The sequence below is a fragment of the Denticeps clupeoides genome, chromosome 8 (genome assembly GCF_900700375.1).
Source record: "Denticeps clupeoides chromosome 8, fDenClu1.1, whole genome shotgun sequence".
NCBI classification, from domain to species: domain Eukaryota; kingdom Metazoa; phylum Chordata; class Actinopteri; order Clupeiformes; family Denticipitidae; genus Denticeps; species Denticeps clupeoides.
Window position 1 is genome coordinate 8023541 of NC_041714.1, and position 27696 is coordinate 8051236.

The 27696-nt window shown below is 43.1% G+C and overlaps 1 protein-coding gene across 1 annotated transcript; it reads left to right on the forward strand.

Moving 5' to 3' along the window:
- klhdc3 (kelch domain containing 3) lies at positions 1 to 27257 on the forward strand. Its single transcript, XM_028989323.1, has 11 exons — positions 1 to 212; positions 3484 to 3729; positions 4964 to 5140; positions 5516 to 5631; positions 6113 to 6184; positions 7900 to 8113; positions 8681 to 8767; positions 9433 to 9541; positions 22386 to 22459; positions 23209 to 23287; positions 24851 to 27257. The coding sequence occupies exons 2-11, from the start codon at positions 3576 to 3578 to the stop codon at positions 24915 to 24917; spliced, it is 1149 nt and encodes a 382-aa protein (XP_028845156.1). The 5' UTR covers positions 1 to 212; positions 3484 to 3575; the 3' UTR covers positions 24918 to 27257.
- The last annotated feature ends 439 nt before the right edge of the window (positions 27258 to 27696 follow it).

A 27696-nucleotide genomic window follows, 5' to 3' on the forward strand; every position in this document is an offset into this window, starting at 1 on the left:
CGCACTTCCGCGAGGGGGCGTCTGTTGATCGGCGCGGCCGGCCAACTTCTCGCGGTGTCGCGCTCACTTCCAGACGCCGTCGGCGAGGGAGACCAACAGCGCTGACATGTCACCGCGGTAGCGGAGGCGGCGGCGGCGGAGAACACGCCGAAGCGCAGCGCAGCGCCGGACGCGTCCTTGGTTCCCTTGACGGAGGACTGGGTGAGAGGACGGTGAGTGTCCGTGCATTCGGTCTGGCCGACGGAATAAACAGCCGCCCCGCTGCTAGCGACACACACACACACACACACACACACAGGCAGTTTCGGCGTATTTGCATCAAAGTGAGTGGTGTGTCGATGCAAAAAAAGAAGCACCCCGCTAAAGCACGAAACTGAGAAGAAAGTGTCGTGTTGCACAAGACTAGGGAGCTGCGTGCTCATTCCTATTTTTTTCGTTATATTAATGTGTGTTAAATTGTCTGTATATATATATATACATTCTTAAAACTGTTGTTTAGATGTCACATTAGGGGGGCAACGTTAGCGTTGAGTGCTTTTCTCGAGCGTTTGTTGTGGTGAAGTTAGCAGGCTAACGTCAGACGTTAGCGTCGTTAGCCCTTACTCCACTTCAGCCTCTTTAAGCCCGGTTAACCCGGTCATGTGGAGGATAACAGGGGAAGATCTCCCCCTCCCTGGTCGTCTTTGTTGCGGCTGTTTAGGCCCAGAGAGGCGAGGGTGAGTTGGTTCTGCTCACCTGCACCCCTGCAACCAAACGCGTTAGCGTTAGCCGGCTAGCGAGCGTGGTGTGATCGGCCCTGTTTTTTTTCTAGACGCCTGTCACTCGGACCGCGGCTGTTTGCCGGCCTTGACACTATAATTCATATTTCTAAGTCCACATAAGTACACTGTCACGGCGTAGAGCTGCCCGTGACCTACCAAACCCGGCTAGCAGTCAGCGGCGTGTCACTCATCCCTGCAGCTCAAGTTGAGGGGGTGGCTACAGGTCACGGACAGACTGAAATAAAACTTTGGAATTCCCGTCGGACACCCACAGGCCTTATCATTCGCAGTCTTCGGATGGCTGGAATCTCTCCAGAACAACAGGTTTTGAGAGAGGTGTGTGTTGGCGGGGACTGAGCCGCTCCCAGTCCGGTGTTCCCCTGCGCCGCGGCGTCCGATGGGTTCCAGGAGTCCTGTCTGCTTCCACCACTGTGAAGCTGTGAAGATGGGTGGTAGTAGCCTAGTGGGTCTATGAAGCAGAAGACCCAGGTTCAAACCCCACTTACTACCATTGTGTCCCTGAACATGACACTTAACCCTAAGTTGCTCCAGGGGGGGACTGTCCCTGTAACTACTGATTGTAAGTCGCTCTGGATAAGGGCGTCTAGTAAATGCTGTAAATATCTGCTGAAAACTGAGCGTCGCTCGTCATTTCAGACGTCTCTCTGGATGGCGTGTCCGCCTTCCCTCACTGCTCAACCCGTTTCGTGCTGCTGCTGTTATAAACCCGGTCTTTACTTTGTGTTTAAAATCTCACCCTTTTAGTTTTGCTTGTACAGTCACTATTCAAAAACAGAAATGCTGAACTGATCTCAAACCAGGACATTTGTCTCTCAACCTAGTTGTTTTCTGATTTATATAAACGGAGGCTGTAGTAACTATATAACTAATATATATATGAAGAGACTGTGTTTGGTATAAATTAATCACCAGGGTGTTTTTATTACCATGTAGTTCTTGTACGTTCAGACCACTGGTAGCATAGGGGACTTATAAATAGTGTGCAAGTGTCATGTTAGGGCTGTTTTCTTCACGAACCTGAAGGTTGTAGGTCGGTAGAACTGTAAACAGTTGACTGCAACATGAGGTAACGTTTCCCTGTGTTCTTTCACATTAGATCTACCATCAGATCTGATCTACAGGTAGGAGCAGCTGTGGATATGTTTCTGAGAGAGATTTTCACAGTATCACTAGTTGTGTCATGAGTATAAGTATGTTTCTAATAAGAATGTTTTTAGAAAACAGTATATATATTTTTACAATTTCTTCATAATAAATATATTTCATGAAAAAATACTTTTCTGCTGCTAGCATAGATGTTCCACTCTCGCAAAAGTGCATCATTCCTTATCCCTTCAGTCTTGTGTTTGTGATTTTGTTAGGATATGGGGGTTTTGTGGTTGCACTTTAGCTGTACATAACACTTCCATGATCACATCCCCTCCACAAGGGGGCGCCAGCTTGTCCCAATAACGAAGAATGGAGGACAGACCAAGAGAGGACGGTTTAGTGTAGGCTACAAAAAGGTATCTTGATTTCAGCATTGGACTGGTCGAACACTCATCACTCTGAGTGTGGATGAGGTTTTATCCCCTTTTTGTACATGTCATTGGATGCTATTTGTTTTGGGGTTTTCCCCTGAATGAACTATAGATGATGAGGCAGATGGAGGGAGCTCTGGCTACTAGGCTCCCTGCCTGGGATTGTGTGAGGGCCAAGGCCTGGAGGTAAGCGGTGCACCTTTGTTCCAACACCCATCTAGGTTCACAGATGCTGCCCACCACGTTAATTCCTGATTCGGAATTTCTGGTGGGTTTTATCTGACATCCTAACAATCTTGTTAAGCAACATTTGGAGCAAGCTGAAGTTTTGCTACATGGCCAAGTCACATGCAGTATGAAGGACTGTTGTACTTTGTGCTGAGAGAACCTCCAGCCTTGCTGGTCCAGATCCTGAGCGGCAGATCAAGTTCCATGTGGTCAAAGACCAGTGATGCTTTTCTCTTTCTTTAATGTTATTGGGAGAGTCACGTGACCGAACAATTTTGAGATTGTCTTAAAGATAGTCACTGCAGTCTCGAGGATTATTCTCCACGCAGACTGAGCCATATCAGGTTAAGCTTTGGTGACAGGAACAAATGACGAACCATCATGTCCTGTCTAAATATATACACTGGCATGCATGGGCCCTCTTACTAAAAAACAAGCCCTCCCTTGCTTCAGTACCCTTAAACACACACACACACACACACACAAAGAAAGCAAGCAAGCCAGCACAAAGTGGAGTTTTCACACGGGCGAGCTCTCGCATTGTTCAGACGGTCAGCAGAGGTTTGTTTTTGTGTCACATATCTCGGTTACAATGAAATGTAAAATTATAAAATGTAAAGTTCTAATTGTATCAGTGGGTTGGAATGGTTTTGAATTCAGTTGTTTTTGTTCTGGTAGTGTAGTGGTGTTTTGTGTAGAGCACCTGGTGAAAAACTTTACTATTTTAAAATGACTTTTCTGAACAGTTCCACCTCAGATTTGGAGCTAATTAGTGAGTGACTCAAAACACGTAAAACTTTTTTTGATCGTTACTGCACCATAGGAACTTCATTGTCTTGCCATACTTTTTTTCCTGAACTGTTTTGTATTTGAATAATTACTAAATATACCTCTGTCCATGCACCCGCTGCCCTTCTGCATGCCTCTGACCCGTCTCTGTTCTCCCTTTCCAGGGTTTGGTGGCAAGTGTGGCTTGATGGGGCTCATTGCGGTGCAGTGGGTGGTGGTCTAAGGAGCATCTGGCTCAGGGCCACCCCTGCCTGGGATGTTACACTGGACGGTGCACCTAGAAGGAGGGCCGCGGAGGGTCAACCATGCTGCAGTGGCAGTCGGCCACAAGGTCTACTCCTTCGGTGGCTACTGCTCCGGGGAGGACTACGAGACCCTCCGGCAAATTGACGTCCACGTCTTCAACACGGGTGAGTGGTGAGGCGTCTGTGGACTATATGATTTGATTGCGATTCTCAGCGCATTACAATGCGCCTCATGAATTTTTCTTATCTTTTCCAATTCGCCAGTAAGATGAGAGTTAAGGACCTCGTTCACACGGACATCTGAACCTGGCATTTTTCTGATTTTCTGACCTGGCATCAGGTGCGCTTGGTATGAACGAGACGTTTTTTTTCTGCTCGTTTAAGCAAATCAAAGCGTCCACACGGGTGTTCAGCACCAGCGTTTGGTCTGCTGCACATTCGGATGGTGTCAAATAACCTTGCGTGCAACGTTTTTCTTGCCGGCAATCTCTCTTGACATCCCGACAAGCGTTAAACAACAACGCGCAAGTGTCAATTGAATGCAACTACAGAGCGCAGTAAAACCATGTATGCCGTTCATTTCCAACGTCCGCCAGGACGCGGCCTAACACCTACCCGGAGCTGGTGCTGTACTCATATCAGGCAGCCACAGTCACTGCCAGCATTATAGAATTATAAATAAACTTATAAAAAAAACAATTTCCTCCATTATGATCTAATCAATTATGCCCTGCACTGCATTGATGCAGAATCGTCCACGACTGCATGGTTCAAAGAAGGTTTTTACCGTCTGTCATTCCCATGCCTCCATGATTAGTGATCTCACATGAAGTGAGCTGATACTGAAATGACAGTTCAAAAGTCCACAATCTCGTTTCACAATTCCAGGGGGGAAGGGGGTTGGAAATGTTTCATCCAGTGGATGTCCCAGCAGAATGCTAGGCTGGCTGATCATTTTTCTGCATGGTTCTGCAGGGATTACTTTTGAGAACCTTCTGATTATTAACAGTGCTGGATGTACATATGGGCGGCCGTCTTTGGTAGTACAGGCACTAGGGGAATGAAAACATTTGTTGAATGAAACATTTGTTCCGTCATCTGTTTTATACTTTGAGACCGTAATTTTTTTGTCATTAATAGATAGTCCTAATTTGATCTTTAAGGCGAAATGTGTAATTGTTAGTTTATACACAAACCATAGGGGGCAGTATATCACCAGAAAGCAAGTGCAAGGTGGTATTATGAGGCTGTGGGGCTAATATGAACTGGATATCATGTTAATTCAAATAATTATGGATGCAGAACAATACAGTTATTGCTTGACCTTGCTAAAAATATTACACATGGCACCTTTTAATTAATAAAGTTCACAAAGCTCATGTTTTTCCCTCTTCTCCAGTGTCTCTGCGGTGGACAAAACTGCCGCCCGTGCGAACTGGTGGCAGGGAGCGTCCTCGTGAGGTGCCTTACATGCGCTACGGCCACACCGCAGTGCTGGTGGAGGACACCATCTACATCTGGGGTGGTCGTAATGATACAGAAGGGGCCTGCAATGTCCTGTATGCCTTCGATGTCAGTACGTGACTTCAGTTATCTCATGCTCCAACACCCATGTCCCGACATTTTTATATTCACATGTTTTGATTACTTAACCTGGAAAACTCTTTTGGTAAGACAGAAAAGTACATGATGAATTCTATTGTTCATAGGTAAGTTTATAGTGGTTTGGTTCTGAAGAGTGGAATTTCACCTTTACACAGAGCCAAGGGCTGGCAATGCTTTAACTGGCTGTTAAATGGCTTTGAAGGTCCTAAATAATCTCTGCACTATAATAGAAGAGCAGTATGACCACACTACGGAAACACTGCGGTTCTGTCCTCACATGCTTGTGAGTGGTGCTAAGTGAGGTCTCTTGGCTAACTTGCATACCTGTCTCCTCTCTTTCCATCAGATAACCACAGGTGGTTCACGCCTAAAATTTCAGGGACTGTCCCAGGGGCGAGGGATGGCCACTCTGCCTGCGTCCTCGGGAAAGCCATGTACATCTTTGGGGGCTACGAACAGCTGGTGTGTGTCTTGAGCCAGTAGCATGGTACCCGGTGTTGTTCGTCAAAATGCTTTCTAATAAACAGCCACCCCTCTGCTAATTCCTTCGTTGCCTTTCGTGTGATGCCAGCCTCCCAACAGCTTTCTAATGACCGGTGGTGCTAAACTGAAGGTGATAATGATGACAGGCAGACAGAGGAAGCTTTTAGAACAGTGCCTGTCACGATTAAGCCAAGCTATTAATGGCTTTGCACAATTAAAGCTAAAATCTGAAATGAAAACATGCTGAGGGGCATTTTCTAAACTTTGCGTTAAGCCTAAGACCCATGTTGGAAATGGATTATATAGCTATTCCTGTATTTCAGTGCCAGACAAATTAATTTGCCATATGTTTAGTTAGGACTTTCTCTCTCAAATATCATATAAAAATGTTTGAAGAGCAGAGGCAGTTCAGTGATTCTAATGGTTTGTAATGTATTATATCTATTTTTCTGGACTTCAGGCCGACTGTTTTTCCAACGATATCCACAAGCTGGACACTACTACAATGTCCTGGTCATTAATTAATGCAAGGGTGAGTATCTCATATATATATATATATATGTGTGTGTGTGTGTGTGTGTGTATATATATGTGTGTGTGTGTGTGTATATATATATGTGTGTGTGTGTGTGTGTATATATATATATGTGTGTGTGTGTGTATATATATGTGTGTGTGTGTGTGTGTGTGTGTATATATATATATATATGTGTGTGTGTGTATATATATGTATATGTGTGTGTGTGTGTGTGTGTGTGTATATATATATATATATATGTATATGTATATATGTGTGTGTGTGTGTGTGTGTGTGTGTGTGTGTGTATATATATGTGTATATATACATATGTGAGTGTGTGTTTGCTGTGCAAGTGCAGTGCATCGGATGGTTGTGCACACTGTGAACTCGAGCACTGTCCTCCTTTGGTCTGCCCGAATCAGATTATGCTGCGTACACAAGTTGTAGTGATGGGATAATGTGCACAGCTGGCGCTGGTGTAGCCATACAGAGTAACATGCCACATAACTCCACATAATACAGTGTGTTGGGAAAGTGCCTGTATTAGGAGGGATTATGGCTGTGTATGGATTTGCCCCTCCGCCCCCTACTATGGGGCTTTTTTCCTGTGCGCGTGTTTGTTTAGATGAGTTGCTCTTTGCTCAGCGAATGGCCTTGCCACGTGTAGGTAATGCTGGCCAAGAGGGTCTGCCGCTCTTTACATAGAACCGACTCTTCTATTAGTACTTGTTGTACTCTCATTATAGCAAAAGCAAAGTATTATGGATCTAATTGTGCCGCTAGTAGTTTCAGTGGCTTAAAAAGAAGCTTAGCTGTGTGTGTGTGTGTGTGTGTGTGTGTGTGTGTGTGTGTGTGTGTGTATGTATATATAGCCAGATTCCCCACATGTCAATCCGATCAAGCATCTGTGGGATGTCCTGGAAAAGAAAGTCTGCTCCGTTGAGGACCCTCCTCACCAATTATAGGACTTAAGGATCTGCTGCTAACATCTTGGTGCCACATACCTATGCATTATTACAGAGGAGTTTTAAATGTTAAAAGAGATGTAAATGAATACCAACAAGGAACAACTGCTTGCTTGGGGCCGTATGAAATCAGTTTTAGTTTTCCCTAAGTTCCGTATTTTTTGTTTTAGTTCTTCTGAATTCAATGTTCGGTGGCAAATCTTTTCTCTGTTTCTGATATGAGTTATTGACTGTATGTTCTTACAAAAGAGTCGAATTCTGTAATTCTTGTTCAGGCGAGTGGTACAGAAACTAAGATATGCATTAATGGTGCTTTTCTACATATAAAATGGAAGGAGCATGTAGGCATGATTTTGACTATGAGTCATTTATCACTCTGCCCTTTTTTCTTTAAATTCCCTCCATTGTCTACACTTGTAATAAATCCCTTGGTCGCTGGCAATGACGTCAAATATCAATTTCTATTGTTGGCAGCTTTGAGATGTGCTGATTCATGGAGGCAGTTTTTGTGGCCATAGTCTTTTTTTTTTTTTTATGAAGTGAAGTTTTTTTTTTATTAAACTTTTAACGTCTATCATGTCCTCTAGGTGGAGGTGTTGTCTGTTTTCTTAGGCCCATCACTAGTTTCCATGTTTCTTCATATGCTCAGGCCTTATAAACCTGGGGTATAAGGTATAAAGTGTATAGTAAGCAAGCAATCTACAAAACATTGAGTCCAATAGAATTAAAGTGTAAAAAATACTACTTTGTTTTTGTGTTTAGGGCACACCGGCACGCTGGAGGGATTTCCACTCTGCCACCATCATTGGAACAAAAATGTTTGTGTTTGGTGGCCGTGCAGACCGTTTTGGGCCCTTCCACTCAAACAATGAGATCTACTGCAATAAGATCAAGGTGTTTGACACAGAGACCAACTGCTGGCTCAACACACCCACCACCCAGGTGATGCCTGAAGGCCGCAGGAGCCACTCTGCCTGTGAGAGACTTTTCTTTGGTCTATATATGTTCAGCTCTGACGTGGGGTGGGACACATTTTTCTGCTTACTGCTTTGCACTCTGCAATTTCTCTGTCTTGAGCTTTCAATATGTGCCGTTGTGTGTGTGGTAGGTAAATAATTAGATAACCTAGATAAATAGATAAGAGAGCTTGTCTGTCACCACTTGCTTCTTTTCCCATCAGACTTTTTCTTCCATAAACAAGAAATGGTGTAATGCAACATTATGGAGTTTGGCTCATGGTGTCCACGATGCAGTAAATAAAGAATGTTGTGCTGTTGAAGCCTCTATGAGAATGAACTGATGAGCTGCTGCTTGCTTTTCTCAGTTAAGAACAGATTTAAATTTTAACTCTATTTGCAAGCCTTTTAGATGGCATGTAGATGTTAAAATGCGTATATTTTAGTTTCACTTGATTGGTGGATTAGTACTTCTGCAGACACTACTACATTTGTTCAGTTTTGTGAATTTACAGTTTTGTGAAATACAATTTTGTATTTAGTTTGATCATTTTTCTGCATTTCCTTTCCTTTCTGTGTGGTCCTAGTTGCCTATAATGGAGAACTATACATATTTGGAGGCTACAATGCCCGCCTGGACCGTCACTTCAATGACCTCTGGAAATTCAATCCAGGTTGGTAGCTCTTATTGGCCATTTGTGTGCACTTGATTTTGTTTATAAGCTGGTGCTTAATAAACAGTCATGAAGTCTTGGGCTGGTGATCCCACTACAGTTACTTGGAAGCAGAAGTAACTAGAGCGACAGAATATTGTCCACTAGATGGCACACTTATCCTCCACAGTGATTATTTCCAGTTGTGTCTTTCTCCGCTGTAACTGCCTGGTGACCGTTTTCTCGCCATTCAAAAATTAGGTGGAGATTCAGATGTATTTTCGGCCACCTTACTTACAAGTTTACTGTACTGCAACTGGAATTAAGAATATAAATTAAAACTTGAGCTACCCCACTAAAGAATCATTGCGCAATATCCGTTCATTTTATTGTTAATCTAACTGGCCCATTGTTTGAAGGAGCACTTTGGTAGCCATTAATATGGCTTTTAAATTAGCATTTAACTAAGGCTCCATTTAAGTAAAATGTCAGCGAAAACGATGTCTTATCTCTGAAGTTACAGGTAAGATGCCACCAGTTATTTATTTATTTTCCTGTCCAAAAGTGGGTCCGAGTTGGCCTGCTCACTTGACACGATCTCAGTGAGGATGCTGATGGATGCTTTATGCTGCATGCTTTAGGTTTTGTACTGACATTACATCATGTTCCTGTCTGTGTGATTATAGAGGGTTTCTTCTGGAAGAAAGTTGAGCCGAAGGGGAAGGGGCCATGCCCCCGTCGCCGGCAGTGCTGTTGCATGGTGGGAGATTGCATCATCCTGTTTGGGGGAACCAGGTAAATTCTTTTGAAAACTGTTCCATCAGTCATGAACCGGGTGTGTGTTAGTTTTTTTTTTTTTTCCCCAACAGCAGGAGTCACCTTAATTTATAAACTGCTCGAAGACATTCTCCTCAGCCTGTGAGGAGAATATTTATATAATATTGACAGTCACATTAGAAGTAATTGGCTGACTGCTACTCGCTATCTTGCTTAACATGGATAAAGAGGCTTTTATTGGTGAATCATTCGAGGATAAAGCGCCAGCAGCTTTACTGTTCAGACAGAGCAGTAGCAGGGCATTCCCTCTGCTTTATGGTGGATGCATTGATATTGTTCTGGACAGAGTCCCTTTCATCCTGATTAATCAGGCTCTGAGTCTCCGGGCTCTTCCTGTCCATCCTGGCCCACGTGTAGCCAAGGCTCGATGAGGGCCACTGATAGGCCAGTAGCTGGGGAGATGGTCTTTGCTGATAGTCCAGTAGCTGCGTGACGAACCTGCTAATGGCCCATGCCGGCCGGGTTGCTCCTGGGACGGTAGCCGGCTTTATCTCGTGGGGGTCCTGCACTATCAGACGAATCCCCGCTGGGCTAGTCTGATTGTGCGAGAGGGAAAGCCCAGGAGTGGGGCTTCCCAGCTCCATCACGTCTTTCTCCCCGGAAAGCCCTGCCTGGCTGGCTGGCTGGCTGGCTGGCTGTGGGATAAACCGTCTGCACCAGCGTGGGCCCATCAGTGGCATGCCTGGCTCTGATAACCACTGCCTCAGCCATCATCAGTCCCACTCTCCCCTGATGCCATTACATTTAATCCCCTCCTCAGTTTCTCACACATATAACATTTTGCATGAATGTTAATTATTTTGCAATTTGTACTGAAAAGGCTTCTATTAGAGAATCAATAGTATCCCTCATGAACAATGTTCTGATTTTTTTTATTTTTTCCTTAATAAGGAGATGCCTATGTTTCTGCCATGTCAGAGTATATCACATCAGAATGTTGGTGAACAGTGAGTGTAGTTTGCTGGCTGCCCTGTTTCTTGGAAGTTTAAAGTGCTCTTGCAATATGACACATTTAATGAAGTCCTGGGTCATTTACAGTTTGCTTTTGTAAACCATTTACATGTAAATTATATGTGCGTTTTTCCATTTGGGGGGAAAAAAAAAAGTGCTTCACATTTGAAATCAACATTTGTGAGACCTGGAATAAAAAGTTGTGCCCACTTGCATTATGAACTGGAACCATGTTAATAAAATCCCAGTTTGAATCAGCTGATTTGCTTACAAAGTCCAGAGTTTGCTGAACTGTGCAGAGTTTGATGAGGCTGCTCAGAACCGATTGGGGAAGTAGTACAGGTTCGACACTGACAGCCTCTTCACCAGAGCTGACCGTACGTTTACATTGCGTTGGTGTGTGCGAAAGTCCCGCCTCAACCAGAAACCGGTTTAGTGGGCTGCAGCGGCCAGAACCTTGAATTATACAGGATTCCATTTTATTCGTAGGATTCCGCATTTTCCACTTTGCAGAAATGTGAGGGCCCTGATCTGTGATCTGCTGATATTTATTCTGAGTACTTTTGGGCAGGTTTAAACATGCTCATGGTCATTTATTGATTTCCCAGCTGTGCTCTGCTGTGGGATGTACAGAAACGGTGGTGTGATGAAAACAGGGCTGCTACTCTGCCGAATGAAGATGTGGAAAATGGTAGTGGCACAACCAGCGACCAAATTGCACTGTAAACTTAACCTGTGTTCTGCAATAAGTAAATAGGCTTTTCATTTTAAATGCTTTTATTATATTTAACTACTATATTTAACCTCTATTTACTTGCAGTTAGCATACATTTATTTATAATATAAACAATTCAATTGTATGTATTTTTTGCTATTATATTAGCATTTTATATGATAAGTTGTTTAGATTTATGCTGTTGATGCCTGCAGCTTTAGGTAAGGGGACGTTTAAAGCGCTTTTGTTTCACCTCCCCACTCTGTGATGGGCAGTCACTGTCTAATTCTCCTGATTTCACTTATTGGCGACGGTCCTGATCGGAGCGGCCATGCTGGCCGTTATGTTGCTCTGCTCTCGTTGATTATGTGTCTTCGGGTTGACCTGCTGCTGGCCTGTGTTCCTGGTGTGATTGGTGTATGGGGTAAATCTCGGTGCTTGAGTGCAGGTCTTTGGAGGAAAACCGGATTGTGTGGTGCTGTCAGACAGCCGAGGGGAGCCTGGCAAACAGGATTAGAGACAGAAGTGAGGGATTTGTTTACGGAGGAGTCAAGTAGGGAAACACTGTTATTATTAATTAGAGTGGACGCACTCAGCAGGATTACGGTGGGATTTCCTCTGAGGAGTCATGACTTCCTGTTCGGCAGCAGACGTCTTTTACGAAGGAAAAAAAAAAAACTTGTTTTACCCCATTTCAGGACTTTAGACCAGAACCATCCATAGACCAGTGATGCTGCTGTGGGGTTGTGGTTAAGCTTTGTGAGATCACAATTATCCACTCTTCACCCCTGCACCCATTCATTGACACAAGGGCGTTAACGCCTCGAAGCCCCCGTAATGGAGAATTGATGAACCCTCCAGAGCACATTTTGTGTTCCTTTTTTCTTCTTCTTCTGAAACACTTTTTTTTTTTTTTTTTTGGACATGTCTTCTGTAAGTGCTTCTTGTGCTATCTGCTAGTGGGTTGTGTAGCAAATATTTTCATTGCTTTTGGTGGTAGAGCATAAGGTAGTCACATTCCATTAATTTTGCTTTTTAAATAAATGTACTTGTTTAAACACAGTGTGTTGTTTTTTTTTTTTAATATATATATATATTTTTTATATATATATAATTTCCTAATTGATTTAAATTTGATAAAATGGTTCTGAGTGAATGCCCTTAGAACATTGCATCTAGACCTCAGCTATGTTCATTTTGACAGTATTATTATAATAAAACTGGGTTAAATTCAGACACATGAAATGTTGTTAAATATCGAAATAATCCCTGCAGCTTTTTTTTTATTGATTTGAAAACTGGCAACACCAAGTACGTCAATGTTGCCACCAGCATGCAGCCGCACTCAGCCAGCTCCCAGTGTGATGTTTGTTGGGTCTAAACAGACAGCCCCGAAGCTGAATCGGGTTGAGGGGAAGTGGGCGGTGGGCTTGGCAGGACCCAGCGGAGCGTCTGTCGCTCTGCAGCCCTGCATGTCTGCCTGTTGGGATGTTGTTTCTGGTTACTGTACAAATTGGACAATGATCCCTACAAGCGCTGCAGCCTGGGGTGCAGGGGACCACACAGGGGCTTGCAGGGGCTGTGGCCGAGGGCCACCACGGTCTTGTTATCCAAGCTGAGTACATCATCAAAGTAATTTCCCAATAAAAAAAAAAAAACGAGCTTTTTTTATTTTATGACCTATTTATGTATTTATTTAAAAAATAAGAATTATATCAGAAATTTCATGGAACAACTAAAAAGTACAATAAAATTATCCAGATTACATTGAAAACACTTGAAAAAATAGAAAAAATATTGATATTGGATGGCATCTTTACATGATTCATGATTACAGATAATTGATTAATCAATTTTTTTCCCCATTTTTCATAGGTACGATAATCTTTTATTAATCCCACAAGTGGGAAATTTGCATGGTCATGACAAAGTAGAACAGCAAAAATAAATAAATAAATAAAATATCTTTCCTTGTACACTTCATATTGTACTGTTGGTAATCTGAAAAAATTTGGATTAGTGTATTAAAAATATAAATGTATATATGACTATTGATAGGTAAAGATATGGACACACACACACATATATCACATAAGAAAAACTATGGTATATTGTATATGTGTGTAGTGTTTAGATTGTGTTTATTTATTTATTAAATTAGGGGTTTTTTTGGCCGAGTGGCAGTGAATCGACAAGTTTATCTAACATTTAAATGTGCTAGTAAGATTACCACAATGTATAGGTGAAGACAATCATATGACTCGCAAGATTATAGTTTGTAAATGAAGCAAACTAACCCAATATTGGGAGAAATCACCAAATGAGGCAGTAATGTATTCATGCTGCTCTCATGGGGTTGGTTGTCACCTGTCAAGATGTTTTTACATTTTGTGTAATAGTTATATACTTAATTAAATGGGGAACTAATATTCAGGGTTGTTTTTAGGCGTGTACCATTTTTGTACTGCTAACATCATGACTCAGTTTTATGTGGTTTAACGCATTTGTCATAATGCAGACAATACATCACAGTCTTTTGTTCTCACAATGTGATGTGTTAACTTCCAGAGATGTTTTTTTTTTTTTTTTTTTTTTTTTTTTTTTATATTATTACTTTGTAGTGGGGGGGGCAAGATCTGTTGCCTTTTTATTTGGAAGGGGGGCAGGTTAATGTTTAACTTTTAATTGGCTGTCTGAGTTGCTGATGTTAACCATACACGCTTCTTTCTGCATGCGGGATCACAGAACCTGCAGTTCTGCTGTAGAGGCATAATTGATGCGTGAGCACAGCTTATTTGTTCAAACGCATGTAACTGGCACGAGAGTAAGCAGCGTGGCTAAGGGCTTATTTGTATTTGTCCAAAATGCGCTGGGCATTCGTTACCATGAATCAGCGCGAGGACACCTAGCTTGTGTTTCCATGCTTGTTTACCTACTGCGTGAAATGTAATGAGGAAATGGGTCTCAGATTTATGACTGTGGTGGTGTTTCCTGAGAATCCCTGCCACTCGTCCTGATCCAAAACAGACCCCCCTCATGATATTTCTGCACACTTTATGATATTTACTTAAAGCACAGGAATTTGTAGGCCAGTAATATATTGCTTTGGTGTAGCATAATAAAACTATTAACACTCTCAAGCCCACTGTGTTCAAAGGAGTCTGTGCCAATTTTGTTGAGGCTAAGGTGTGTGGGAAAGTGCTCGTTCAGCATAATCATCGTTACCACCGTGTTATACCCCCTTCATCACGTTGGCACGCTCGGTCAGGACTTGTGAAAGCAAGCAGGCTCTCGCTGTTATAAATCGTCAGTGATGAACGTGGCTGTGTGTGGCTGGCAATTTTAATTTGGGACTTTTTTTTTTTTTTTTATTCCAAACCAATAATCTTTTATGTTTTGTTATATTGTTTTAAGAATAGTGTACTTTGTTGGTGAAAACAAACTGACATTCCACACAACATTGATTGGAAATTGATATTGTATCATTTCAATAAGCATACTTGATTGTCATATGTGTAAATAAATTTTATATGAATTCCTATCTCTCTCTCTCTGAATATGATATTGCGTGTGTTCGCGTGCACACATTCTACAGACAGGCGGTGGTGTGGGGGTGTTTGGGTTCTGGTGTGAGGACTGACTGGTGCAGTGCCATTCAGCGCCACTTACTGCAATATAAACAAGCCTGCTGAGGCACGGAGAGGCGTGAAATTCGGCCCTGCCTCTGATTTATGAGCGCCGGCACCCTCCCCTCTCACCTAGTGTAACCTGAACCAGCCCACCCCCAACCCCTCACACCTCTGCTCAACTCATTTTCCCAAATACCTGCTCAGCGTCTCCGCCGGACCGGAGAGCATGATGAGGACTATGCTGCACCATGGCAGAGATTTCCGAAGTGTTTATTTAATTCTGGATTTATAGTTACTGCCCTCCATTTGAACTACATGCTTAACATTATAATTCACTTGGCTGTCAACAGGCCTAAAACAGTTTGATGTGGCTTAGGAGAAGCTGTATCAGAAGCATGCAGTTTCGTTCTCCATAACATAACGAAACAAAACAAAAAAAAAACAGGTCTGCTGTAGTATCTGTAATACTGTACAGGTGCCCTGCTGTGATCTTCTGAACACTTTTCATGTACTTCCTCTCGAGAGGATTATTGATCGACTTCTGGTTTTAGCAGGGCCCTGATATAACTGCAGCGTCCCTGGCCTGACCGGCATCTTCAGCCGAAGCCTCTTCCCCATCTTGATCGGTTCCGCTGTGAGGCATTCGGAGCTCTCCGCTGAATCCTGGCTGGCTTGTCTGTTTCCTGTGCTAATAATAAACTGAAAGGATATGGCGAGTGTTGTGGTCAGGCCGCAGCCCGCTGCGTGCTCACGTGTGCTGCACGCCCTCGCTGATGTCATCGGGGAAGTGCCACGCACAAGCCGGTCAGTGGGCAAGTTGTCCGCGTGTGCTGGGGAAACGGGGACAGGATGTAATCAGGAACGTGACAGATTGGCATGCTGGGGCACGGCGAGAGGACAGCATGGTCTTTGTAAGGTCTTCCATGAGCTTATGTGTCAGTATGGAAGAAGAGTTGGGATCTGGGTAGTTATGTTGTTATTACCTGTCCTCTTTGCCAATTTGATGCTGAGTAATTCATGTAAAAATATCGAAGAGCTGCCGAATGCTTGTGCAATAAAATGGAAGAGATCTCTACAGCCCCGCTCCAGCCACGGGAGTGAAGGCCGCACGTATGGACTGGCGGGGTGTAACCGTGAGTCAGAACTCTCTCGTAAGAGGTTTGCTTCCAGGTGGTTGCGTCCCACACACAATCACACAAACACTAGAGTGGGGGCTTAATATGACTGGCTCGGGACAAAAATACCCCCCCTGCAATTATGCAGGGAAGTGATTCACAGTCACTTTTAAACGTATTTATCCAACCTTTAGGAGGCAGCGCACCAACCTCCTGCCTGAAATGACTGGCACTGCAGTGGGAAAAGCAATCATGTATGTTTCCGAAAGCAGAGAAACCTTTTTGTAAAATGAATTCGGTGTACACACCGCCTAATTTCACACAAAAACCAACACGCTATTGTCTATATTTCAAACCGAACAAAATGATAGAAGGTGGTGCAGCAGAACCTTTAACGTCCTCAGGAAGGCTAATGTGCAAGACTGGAACTGGAACTCTGAAATAAATTGAGGCTGTATAAGGACATGGAAGCTGCATTTGCCATTCAGTCATCACCATAAGGTGGAAATGCTTGGTTATGGCAGAGACACAAACACACATGAGTCACAGTCCCTCCAGTTTTTTTTTTTTTTTGTGAGTTTCCAATCTTGTAAGACCGTGCAACAGCTCAATTTTTTTCCAAAGCCACATTTTCAAGCCTATTTCACGATTTTCACAAATTTATTAATTTAAATTAATCACCACCAAATTATTAATGTTAGGTCATAACTGTCCTGGGATGCTGTATTTCCTATGCACAACAACATTACGGCCACCTTTGAACTGATTTTAATCAATAATGGCCAACATGAAGAAGAGATACGAAGTCCCGTTTAGGGTGACCAGACGTCCCTTTCTCTACAGACATGTCCTCTTTTTGAGATCCGGAAATTGCATCCGCCGGGGTTTTAGAATTGCCCAGGTTTTTGAGCTGCCTCAACATTTATCACATCATGTTATCTTTCCTGAAATGGTTACTATTCTACATGTCTATGTAGGGCCAACTCTATTTCATTGTTTATATCACTTAGTATCTTTAATTTTAGAAGTATAATTTCCCTCATGACACCTACTGACTCGTTCACACTCACACACACACACACACCATTCTCTCTCCCTCTCTACCCCAAGGTCAAAGGAGAGCCAGCAGCAGGTCTCAGTTGTGTTTAACAGGATGGGAGCCGATTGAATCTGTGTAATGCAGGAGATGATCTGCAGCAGGAAGTGAGACAACTCCACAGGGCTGTGAGCTCTGAAGGAGCAGTCACAAACAGAGTTCAGAGGAAAGAACAACCCCTGTAATCTTCAAAGAACAGAATAGAAATTACTTTGATATCTTTATTCCTCCTATCGTCAATTAAGACACCTTATGAACACAGAAGGATAATGAAATGCATCATCATGAGGTGCCCTGCATGATTTATATTCATTCAGTCTGAGGAGCAAGACTGACTTTGAAAGTCATCGCAAACCCTTAGTCAAATTCTTTTTTTTTTTTTTCTTTTTTTTTTTATGTGGTCAATCAAATCTAACCATGAATTTGTCCATGGGGTCTTGCTGGGGAAAAAACTGCTCCCTCAAAATTGGAATCATAGAATTGTTTAAAATGTCTAATGTCAAAAGACATAAGAGTCCGATTATTCTTAAACATTTCCATTTTTGCTGTTATACTGGTGGTGTCTGTTATAGTGTGAAATCTTGGAGGGACGGGCCTTTTGGCATGCTTGCAGCTTGTTTAGCTCCTGCTTTTCCTCACCGGGGACCACCTAAACAACTGTGAACTAGATAACAGACTTGAAAAGATTAAATGCATTTAAAATATATAAAACTGACACAAGGGAAATGGGTCTGCCAGATGCTAGGAGGTCTACATGGCTTCTCCGCTCTATCGCAATTGTAGTCTAATTTTAAACCCAATCTTCCCAGCACCCTACCGTTCCCCTTCTATCTGAATGTCTGCAATCATCTCTAATCTCATACTCGGCTGTGGGAGCCAGTCGCTGGCAGCCTCTCTGCGTCTACCTGAAGATTTAAGTCTGTGCCCAGACCCAGGCCTAATCCAGCATCTAATCCCATGGGACTGTGATAGCTAACCAGGAGGGTTTGAGTTCGTCTGAGATTAAAACCAAGGAAGGAGGCTCTCTGGTGGAATGTGAGGATAAGCCTGCATTCAGAGACATGAATCAGATAAAGGATATTACAAATTCTGGAAAGGAAAACTGTTTTGGGACCTTGTGGCACCATTTTTATTTCATTTAATTGACTCCTGTTTTCTCACTATGTATTATGACGTATAGTTTACCTTGTAGAGAACGTTATTGCATTTATTAAGTCTGACCTCACAGTGGAAAACCAGTACTTGTGGATTTGTTTTTCTTAATTTTTGAAGAAAGGCATTACCTTCAATTTGTCTTGTGGCCTCTGCATGTCCAGATAAGGTGCCACACAGGAAGTTATATTGTGTGATTATTTCCTGCAAGTACTTGGACCTGTAACATTTTTCTCTCATAGTTTTTAATAGGCTTAAGGCAGAAATATCCTGGCTGTTAGCTATGTACGTTCAGCCACAGACAGTGTCCTGCGTTCTTTGTGTCGGGCTTTGTGCACGTACAGATGCAATACCTCTGTACAGTGTTGCGAGATCTGTACTCAACAGATTATTATTTTAAGATAGTTATTAATTCATTTTATTTGGTTTGTCGCTTTGACACTGACTCCTGGTGGTAAGGAGTATAGACGATACACACAGATTATGACGACCGGTACATTTACGTGTACAAGTACATGAGTATATCAGCACAAATGTTAACAATGCAACTCTGTCCGGATACGCATACGCACCTCACAGCATGTATATTTCTGGCTTTATTTTTTTACCCACTTTCACTTAAGCAATTTGAAATTCTGAAATTCAAACAAATGTCAGTATTATTGATATTCATTGTTTATACATAGACATCCGCTTCCAGAATGAGCTGTAAAGTAATAATTCACGAGGACTTATTGTCTTTAAAAATAGGGGTTTTGAACGGTTTACAAATCTCAACAAAACCTGCAGCATGATCTCTTTTTTTTCTGTAAAATGTTCAAAGTGAAAATGTTAGAGACTCCCAGTTTTCCTTTCATATAGTAGGTTCCTGGTGTACATGTCCGCTGCCTCGGTTGTGGTCCTCTGGAGTCTCTCATGGTCTCCTGCTTGAAGTTACTTTGCTGGTCGTGTAACCAAAAAACAACCAATCAATCAGCAGGAGGTCCCATAAACTCACACCCCGGGATCGGCACACTCTTGGATCAGCCTTGACACCTTCAAAGTCCCCTCGTCTTCCTCCCACTCTCTCTCCCTCAGTCACTCTCTCTCTCTCTCCCCGTCTGTTTGTTTTCTTCTCTTTCTCTCCCGTGTGGAGGGAACTGTTGCGTGACGTTTGTCAGAGGTTCTGCTCAATTTCACATCTAACTGTGTCTTTTACAAGCGCGAGAGAGCTTCAGCTCCGTGGCTTCTTCCTGCTCTGGCCTGCTTCTGTTGGGCGTCTGTTTATTAGGGCTCGTGCTGTTGATCGCTCAGTGACTGGAAGCTACTGGGAAGCGCTGAGGATGAATTCACATCTACGTTACATGCTTCTCCACAACTTGATGCTCTGAATTGTCCCTTAATCTTATTACCACCAGATTTCCCTACTCATTTTAGTAAGTAAAAACATGAAAAGACAATTTAGGTTGTTACTAAAAAAAATTTGACTTTGCTTTTAAATATGACACTGAAGCTAATTGGCCAAAGCCACTAATAAATAGTCATTAGCTCCTCGCTCCCAGAAGAAAACTCATTTATTTACTCCTCATTGTCAAACTCCACCATCGTGCAGTTTTATTTTGCCCCAGAGCTTATCTGTAAGCTTAGCTTCTACACCCATACGCTGACCCGACTCAATTACTGTGTGCCAAGTTGCATCTTGCGCTGCCCTAATAAACAAATGCTGTGAGCGCGGGGTCGTCATTTCTTTATTTTGGGGATGAAGGAGGAGTGGGTTTTATCTTAAAAGCCGGAGGGTGAGGACTCACCCCTGGTTCACAGGGCACGTTTGATTAACACTGCGGCAAAATGAAGGTAAATAAATAGCAGCGTGCGCGCGCTAATGTAACAGCCAGAGTGATAAAGGCTCCCTCCCCGGCCGTAATCCGGGGCTCTTGACCTCCCGGGGGGGCAGTCGGGCCGTAATGAGTTCCCCAGCTGCGCCCTCCTCCGGCCCCACCCGCGGGGACTCTGGTACTCGTGCCGCGAGGCGCTCCCGCCTGCCTTAAACTGCACCCCGTTTGTTTGGCCAAGATTAGGGACGTAAAAGCCTTACAATGTACTGGACACGGGCCGGGACAGGAGGATAGAGGGAACAGGTTGAATTTCCAAACTGCACATTCTTCAGACTCTCACATATAGGAGTGTCGCAACTAGTAAATTTAATTATTAAATTTGAAATGATTTTTGTGTAACTGTGAGTGAATAATTTATGTTGATCCTACTAAACTGCTGAATTTGTGGAGGAAAGATTTTCAGAACCACCACAGCACATCACAGCAGTACGTTACTGCTGAACTCTTTTTCTCCGAGTGACTAATATAAGGAGCTTGATCCGATGTGGTTTTATAGATGAACTATAGCCTCCAGCCTCCATGATCGCAAATTATATACAATATCCAGTTAATATTTAATATTAATAAATAGTTTATAAATTGACTTTTCTGATTCTCTATAAATGAGTATGTAACCTAATTATATTATGTTATTTAGAGCATGAAATGGATTTGTTCCCGTGAAACTCAGCACATGGTGAGGACGCAACCGGAACGGAAAGCTGGTTGGTCCTTTGGCTGCTGACATCAGTCAAAGTGAAGTGGAGGAGGATGGTGGTCCGGTCCTGAAATTCCAGGCTGCTGCTTTTCTGCCAAAAACAGTGTCACAATAACAGCATCTTCTGATTAGTTTTTTTTAAATGGCCTTGTCCCAGGAAACCAATCAGTTGTGAGAGTTTCACAGCACAGTAAGATTATTTATGATCTTACTGTGTTTAATAGAATATTAAACAATACATAGAATGTGTAGGGTATGATGTAGTGCTAGTAAAAAAGAAAAAGTTAACAACACAGAATGTACTTTACAACCAAAATCTACCAGTATATTGTGTAGCCTGATATTTATTAAATCATATTTTAAACATTAAACTCTTGGTTTGAAAGATTATATTTGTTCTGTCAAGTTTTTTACACTCAACTTAGATGCGCTTATCCAAAAAGCAAAACTAAATAAATTCAGTAATTATTTATTTTGGGAAAGATCAGCTGATCTGGACAGTTCTCAGGTTCACATTGAAATGAACACTCCTAATCATGGACTTTTATGATCACAATTATAAACCCAATAATTTTTAGTTCCTTCTGCAACTGTACGACCATACAACAGAATTAGAATGATGTATCGTGTACTGCGCTGTGATTGGCTGGAGGTAGCGCAGAGTGAAGCGTAACGCAGGTGTCCAAATTGGTTATCTTGCATATGGGCAGGAAACAGATGTGCACTGATAGAAGGGAGGGAGGCTTCTGTCTGCCCTGCATGCTTCCTGCTTCATCAACAAGTGTTCACTTCAGATAAGGAACATGGAGCTCCTCTCGTCTTCTGTGTGAGGACCACGTGTCCTCAGTAAGACTAAGAAACAGGACGTTTTAATAAAATAAGGACATTTGGTAAATCTCCCCCACTGTGGGAAAATGTTTACTTTCAAGGATTTTATGTAGATGTTGGTTAGGTTTTCCTGAAGTGTTAATGTGTTAATGATTATTTCTAATTTCCATCAAACGCCCTTCTGATTGGGTTTGTAGGACTCTGTCCAATTAAATTAATTTTTCACTTTATTGGTGCTCTGGTTTATTGAAGACCTGACTATTTGCAAATGGGTCAGTCGTATTATTTTATGACAGGCTGACCTCAGGTATCCCGGTCTGTGGTGCACCTGGGGCTCAGCGATGCAGACAGACGTTGCAGAGCCCTTCGCTTGCAGTGGGGAATAATGATGACAGCGAATCTGCATCCCCTGCTAATGTTCCATGGAATGGGTATTGCTGTTGTAGCTTTTCCTGTACGATGTGGGTAGGAAGGAAGGCAGGAAGTTGGAGTGAGAGTTTCACCACTAACATCCTGTGGGCTTTCATGAGTGGGAGCGTTCTCTCAGTCCCTCACATCCTGACCGTTCGGACCGACACCTCGCTTTCACACGTGTTAAAGTGCTCTCAGATCCCGCGCTATCTGCTGGTTTCAGCTGGCTGGCCATGTAGAACGCGGCACTGGCTGCTCTGGCTCTGGTTTTCCCTGGAGCCTGGCTGAGCAGCGTCTGTCTGTCTGACCCCTTCTGTTTTCTGTTCCTCTCTAGCCCCTGTCCTGAACAGGGAATGGGTGATGAGTTCAACCTCATGGATCACTCAGATCTCTACATCTTAGACTTCAGTAAGTATTCTCTCCTTCCTGGATGAAGACTGACTTCAAGGCCTTATTCACTTCATTATTATCGTTATGATCATTATTGTTATTAGTGGTATTAAGTTTTCAGATGCGGAATTCTGTTTCCTTTCTGTGTCGTGTGCTCCTCCGTATCATGCAGTCAGTGCCAGGCTGTGCCAGGGCTCGGTGCCCTTGTAGTGCCCCCTCTCTCCCCAGTCTCTCCCTCCATGGTGGTGGCACATGAGCAACAAAGCAACATCCGGCCAGGCCCCTTAGTCACCAAATAAAGCCTCTACTTCCTTTTTGGCGGCGTGTCCTTTGGAAAGGTTTCTACTTCTGTCACTTGGCACTGTTGGGGCAGTGGGTGGAAAATAAAGCGGGGCAGCAAAGAATGCCGGCACTGGCACAGAAACCAGTCACCGTGCAGAACCACCCCCAGGTGACCCCGTCCCCAGCTTCTGCCAGGGGACATGTGTGTCCCTGAGCCACTCGTGTGCCAGAGAGGAGCATATGGTGCCAGTGTCACACGTTCAGAAGCCATTTTGGGCACACAAGTTGTTCTCGGCTAGTGAAGTATTACGCACCTGCGAATGTCCACATCAGTGTTCACTCATTCGTGTGCCGGACCGATATTGAGACCATGCGTGATGTGCATATTAAAATATATTGAATTTCATCCCACAAGAAAAAGCTCTGAGCTCACTTGGTTGTATTCCTATGGTTTTTAATTTTTTTCCTCTTGTTTGCCCTTTCAGGTCCTAATTTGAAGACCTTATGCAAGCTAGCTGTTATAGAATACAGTCTGGAGCAGGCCAGTCTCCCGCATGACATAAGGTATAGTATCTGCTGCGCTGCCAAAGCAAGGACCTTTGCCAAGACCTCAAAAACCAATAAACTGGGGGTTTCACACAGAGCAATGCTTTCTCTGCGTTGTTCTAACTTTGCCGTCCAACTTGAGTGTCTGTGGCCTGATTTCTCCTCTGAAGGTGTAAATGAATGCCAGTTACCTCACCTCGAGGTCAGGCTTTTTGGTCTTACTAAGAGGCTTTAAGGTGGGGGTCATGGGGGCCGTGTTGACTCCCTTTGAGGGTCCTGTAACCTGCTGAATGGGGCAGCCTTACCAACCCCCAGATACACACACCAGAGAGTGAGTGAGAGATAACAATCTACACCTCATCCCCTGAGTTCTCATCAGGTCCACTCACTGCCTTGTCAGCACAGCCTTCTCCTGCTGATCAAATTACATGTGTGTGAGTGTGTGTGTGTGTGTAGTCCAGCGCTATTGAAATCTCAGAGCGAGAGTGAGAATTTATGTCCGATCATGTGAAGATAACAGTAACTGCAGCATTGAGGTGAAAAATCGAAAGAACACTGATCCCAGATCAATACCTAATGACTGAGCTTTAATAAAGAATCATTATTTCACCCAGAGGAGGCACACACACACACACACACACACACACACACACACACACACACAGACAGACACTCCAAATAGTGCAGTGCTGAGAATATAAACCACTTCGTGGATGAATGAATGATGGATGGGCGAATTGTGTGGTATTTAAATTATAATGCTTAAAACCTTGCATGATCACACTCGGTGAGTCCATCTGCTCATGAGTGTGTTCATCTGTCAGGAGATGGTATCACCGCGCGTGTGTGCGTTTGTTTGTGTGCGCGTCCGTCCCAGTGTCTCATTGAGATGGATGTGTAGTAGCCTGCATCAGATCAGCCATCATCATTCTGGCTGTCTATAGAGGAGACAACATGTCGCATAGTCACAAAACATACAAACAGTGCTACTCAACTCTTATCTGGAGTTGAGCTTCCTCATCCGCATCTGTGTGTTCGTGTGTGTGAGAGCTTTTCCATCAGTAGATCAACCCTTCCTTCTAAGGGTTGATGTACGGTGCCCCTTTTAGGCCTTTTCTGTGTTTTCATGAAAACATTAGGCTTGGGTGGCATGTTTGGGGATTCACTTAATCCAAATTTTCTGAATGTCCATAAAAACACAATGTGAGGGAGTGTCATGTTTAAACGTTAATCCGTGAATGAAGAACCCACTAGATTTAGTCACATTTGTTTCTCTGGTAGCAACCACACTAGCCATCATTATTTCTAATTGACATGTTATACAACCTATTGTCAAAAGGAAAGCCCCTTATACGTGGGAGCTGTTTTTCAGTTTGCGTAATAGTTTTATGCTCTCAATTGTTTTCATTTTTTCCCATTTGAAGTTTAATGTAAATTTGACTAGTCAGAGTTATCCGCATGAGCATGTCTGCAGTCAGTGAACATGCTTGTTGCATTCGGTCCTGATCTTTAATAAAGGCATAATACAAATTAGCTGTAGTGTGATATTGAGATTTTTCTGCTGATTATTTCTCTTACCAGATGGGAGCTGACCGCCATGACCACCAACAGCAACATCAGCCGACCCATCTTCTCCTCCCATGGATGAGTTCTGCATCCCAGGCCACCACAGAGCCAGGAGTTTCCTCCGTGTCCCCACTGCTCACAGATCTGGAACCTTTCCCACCTGTAACTGGACCATCAGAGCTTCTCCAGCTGACTGCTGCTTTCACCTTGTCTATGGACAGTGCTTTTCTGGTGGAGTGTGTACCTCCTTGAAGGAGAAGCTGCCTATAAACCCAAGATGCAGTAGTCACACTCTGGTAAAATATGGTGTACTCTGGACATTAATGATTTGTGACGAATGAAGATTAAGACAATGACTTTTCTGCTTCGGAGTTCTCTCTGCCCACTTCTGTTTTTTGAGTCAGGAAAGCGGTTGTTTTTCCTCATCGTACAATGAAACTCCTCCCCTCAGACTGAACTTGCAGCCGTAGTGAGTCTGGACACTCCTGAACATTCCTAACATGCTGCAAGACAACAGTGACTCCATCCTCACTGACCAGTGCCCGTGCTGCAGTGCTGTCTTTGTTTGATCAAATCAGCAGTGGAAGAGCTGCAGGACACTCCCACCTCTGCCACATGGAGTTGCGTCCCATTAAGAATGGTCTTCTTTCACTCACTCGCGGCTTGTTAGGTACCACCGTGAGAGCTGCGTAACACCTTCCAAAACCTACATGCTAACCTATTCATAAACAACCACGTGATACTCAGTTTGCAACAGTAATTGTTATCTGTCCGTGTCCATCAGGTTATATTCCTCTATTGACTATCATGATAAGTCATTGTGGGGTTGGTGGAGAATTTATTCCATAGTTAGTTCTGACCTGGCATCACTCATCACTGGGCAGCTTCTCTATATCAATCCCACCTTACTGCATTGCTTATGATCACGAGGTCACATGACCAGCTGCTGATTAATGACGTGGGTTATGTTCTTTCTCGTATACAAATATGAGCAGGTCAGCTGTGGCATCATCAGAGATATCCAGTCCAGGTGCTGCTCTACCATCACTGATGTGGTGATCTACTGAACGCCTGAGACCACAAATCACCACTGATGAGATATCACGGGACAGTCTGACTGAACTCATGAAGATGTTACGGAGCTCTTATTGTACTAACTTTACAGTGCATCCACACATTTTTGACACGTTCTATTCAGCCGTCACTTCCTGTGGTGGTCTTCACATGTGATAGACATGAGGCTTAACAGTCAGGTGAACCTTTATGGCTCAACATGCCTACATGTTCGTCCAGCAGGTCTTCATATGTTGAGCTGCTTTGCTGCTTAGATTTCATGTAGATAGAGAGAATAATTAAGCTAAGAATCCCACAGTGTGACTAAGCTGCTGCCAAATATGGATGCCTGGTGCCATGGCCTGGTTGAGGACGCTGCTGGGATCTTTACAGCTGTGAACACAGCTGTGTCCAGTGAAGGCGGCCTGTGGTGTTTCAGCTGGAACGGTGGTGCCATTAGCCAACATAAATCACGCACTCGCACACACATGCTGAACTACAGGTATGACATTAGCATTGGAAGAATTTTGTACACTCTTCCATAGTGTTTTTATTTAATGACACAACGAAGGCATAAACATATTCAACATCAAGAGCCTTCAGCTCAGATGGGTTCAGAGTTGCTCTGTGATTTTAAAATCAACTCAAGTGCTGGATTGATTGTAAATCATGATTTGGTATTAATTGAAAGCAAATACCTGAATTTTATTCATAGTATTGACCAAGACACACTAGTCAATTTAATGTTAATATCATATGAAATGATGGGTCACAAAGAAAATTCCTTTACATTTGATATTTACATTTTGGTGTGTTTTTTTATTATTGGTTTTATATACATTGGAGGATCTATAAAATAACTATAATAAAGGTGAAAATAACTGCAGTTTGACTTTGTATTTGGATTATTTCGACTTTTCGGTATTTGAATATCTAATAAGAAGCTATAGGATCTCACAATGCAATCGTAAGCTTTGGGCCAAATCACACAAAATTGCTGTCTTTTTATTTCTGTCCTGAGGATTCCGTTGACTTGTTCTATTCTATGAAGCCAGTACTTCACTCTTGAGAAAAATCTTAATCCATTTATTTAATAAAACTTAATGTATATTTATAGCAATCTGATTTTTTTTTTTTTTATTGCATGCTAGGAATGATCTTTAACAGTGCGTTAAACAACAGGTTTACAGAGGTAAGAATGGAGATGTATTCCAGAATTAATCTTAACCTACCACAACAGCACCTAACAAACCATGGGTCCAAACTCCTGGACCTCCAGAAAGGTCCTGATTTTTTATTTTTTATTTTTTTTGTGATCTGTATGCATTTGCTTGTCAGGTGAGATAAAAATAAAGAAGTCTCTACATTACGTGCATCGCACTGTGCACCCTTTTCGCTCTCCTCGTTTCTCCTCACACGGTTCCACATGCAGAGTTAGAAAATGCTAAAGGTTAAAAGCGGCAGATCGTTTTCTGACACACTCCACCTGTGAGCCCTCTTCATTTCAGCCTAATGGCAGAGGCGTCCTCTCATTAAAGTGCGAGGGTGGAGAGGGCGCAGTCAGTCCTCCCCTGGGAGGGGTGCTGAAGAAAACCCCTCCAATCCTAAATGTGGGATTAAAACCCATGTCGTGTCAATGGGCTAAGAGTTGTTATGACCTGCAATTCCCACCATGACGCTCCCAGAAGTCAAAAACCCATTCTGGCTGGGTGTTGTGTTAAGTTAAACGGATTGATTATGATTGATTATACCAGCCTGGGATTGGACGCTCAACTGGCAGACCAGCCGGAGGGAAAATCACCTTTTAA

Bases quoted from the DNA above. Each gene is read 5' to 3' on its own strand.
- klhdc3 (XM_028989323.1), top strand. From the start codon at position 3,576: ATGTTACACTGGACGGTGCACCTAGAAGGAGGGCCGCGGAGGGTCAAC. The intron at 8,768-9,432 runs GTTGGTAGCTCT...GTGTGATTATAG, and splicing joins CCTCTGGAAATTCAATCCAG to AGGGTTTCTTCTGGAAGAAA. The intron at 22,460-23,208 runs GTAAGTATTCTC...TTGCCCTTTCAG, and splicing joins TCTCTACATCTTAGACTTCA to GTCCTAATTTGAAGACCTTA.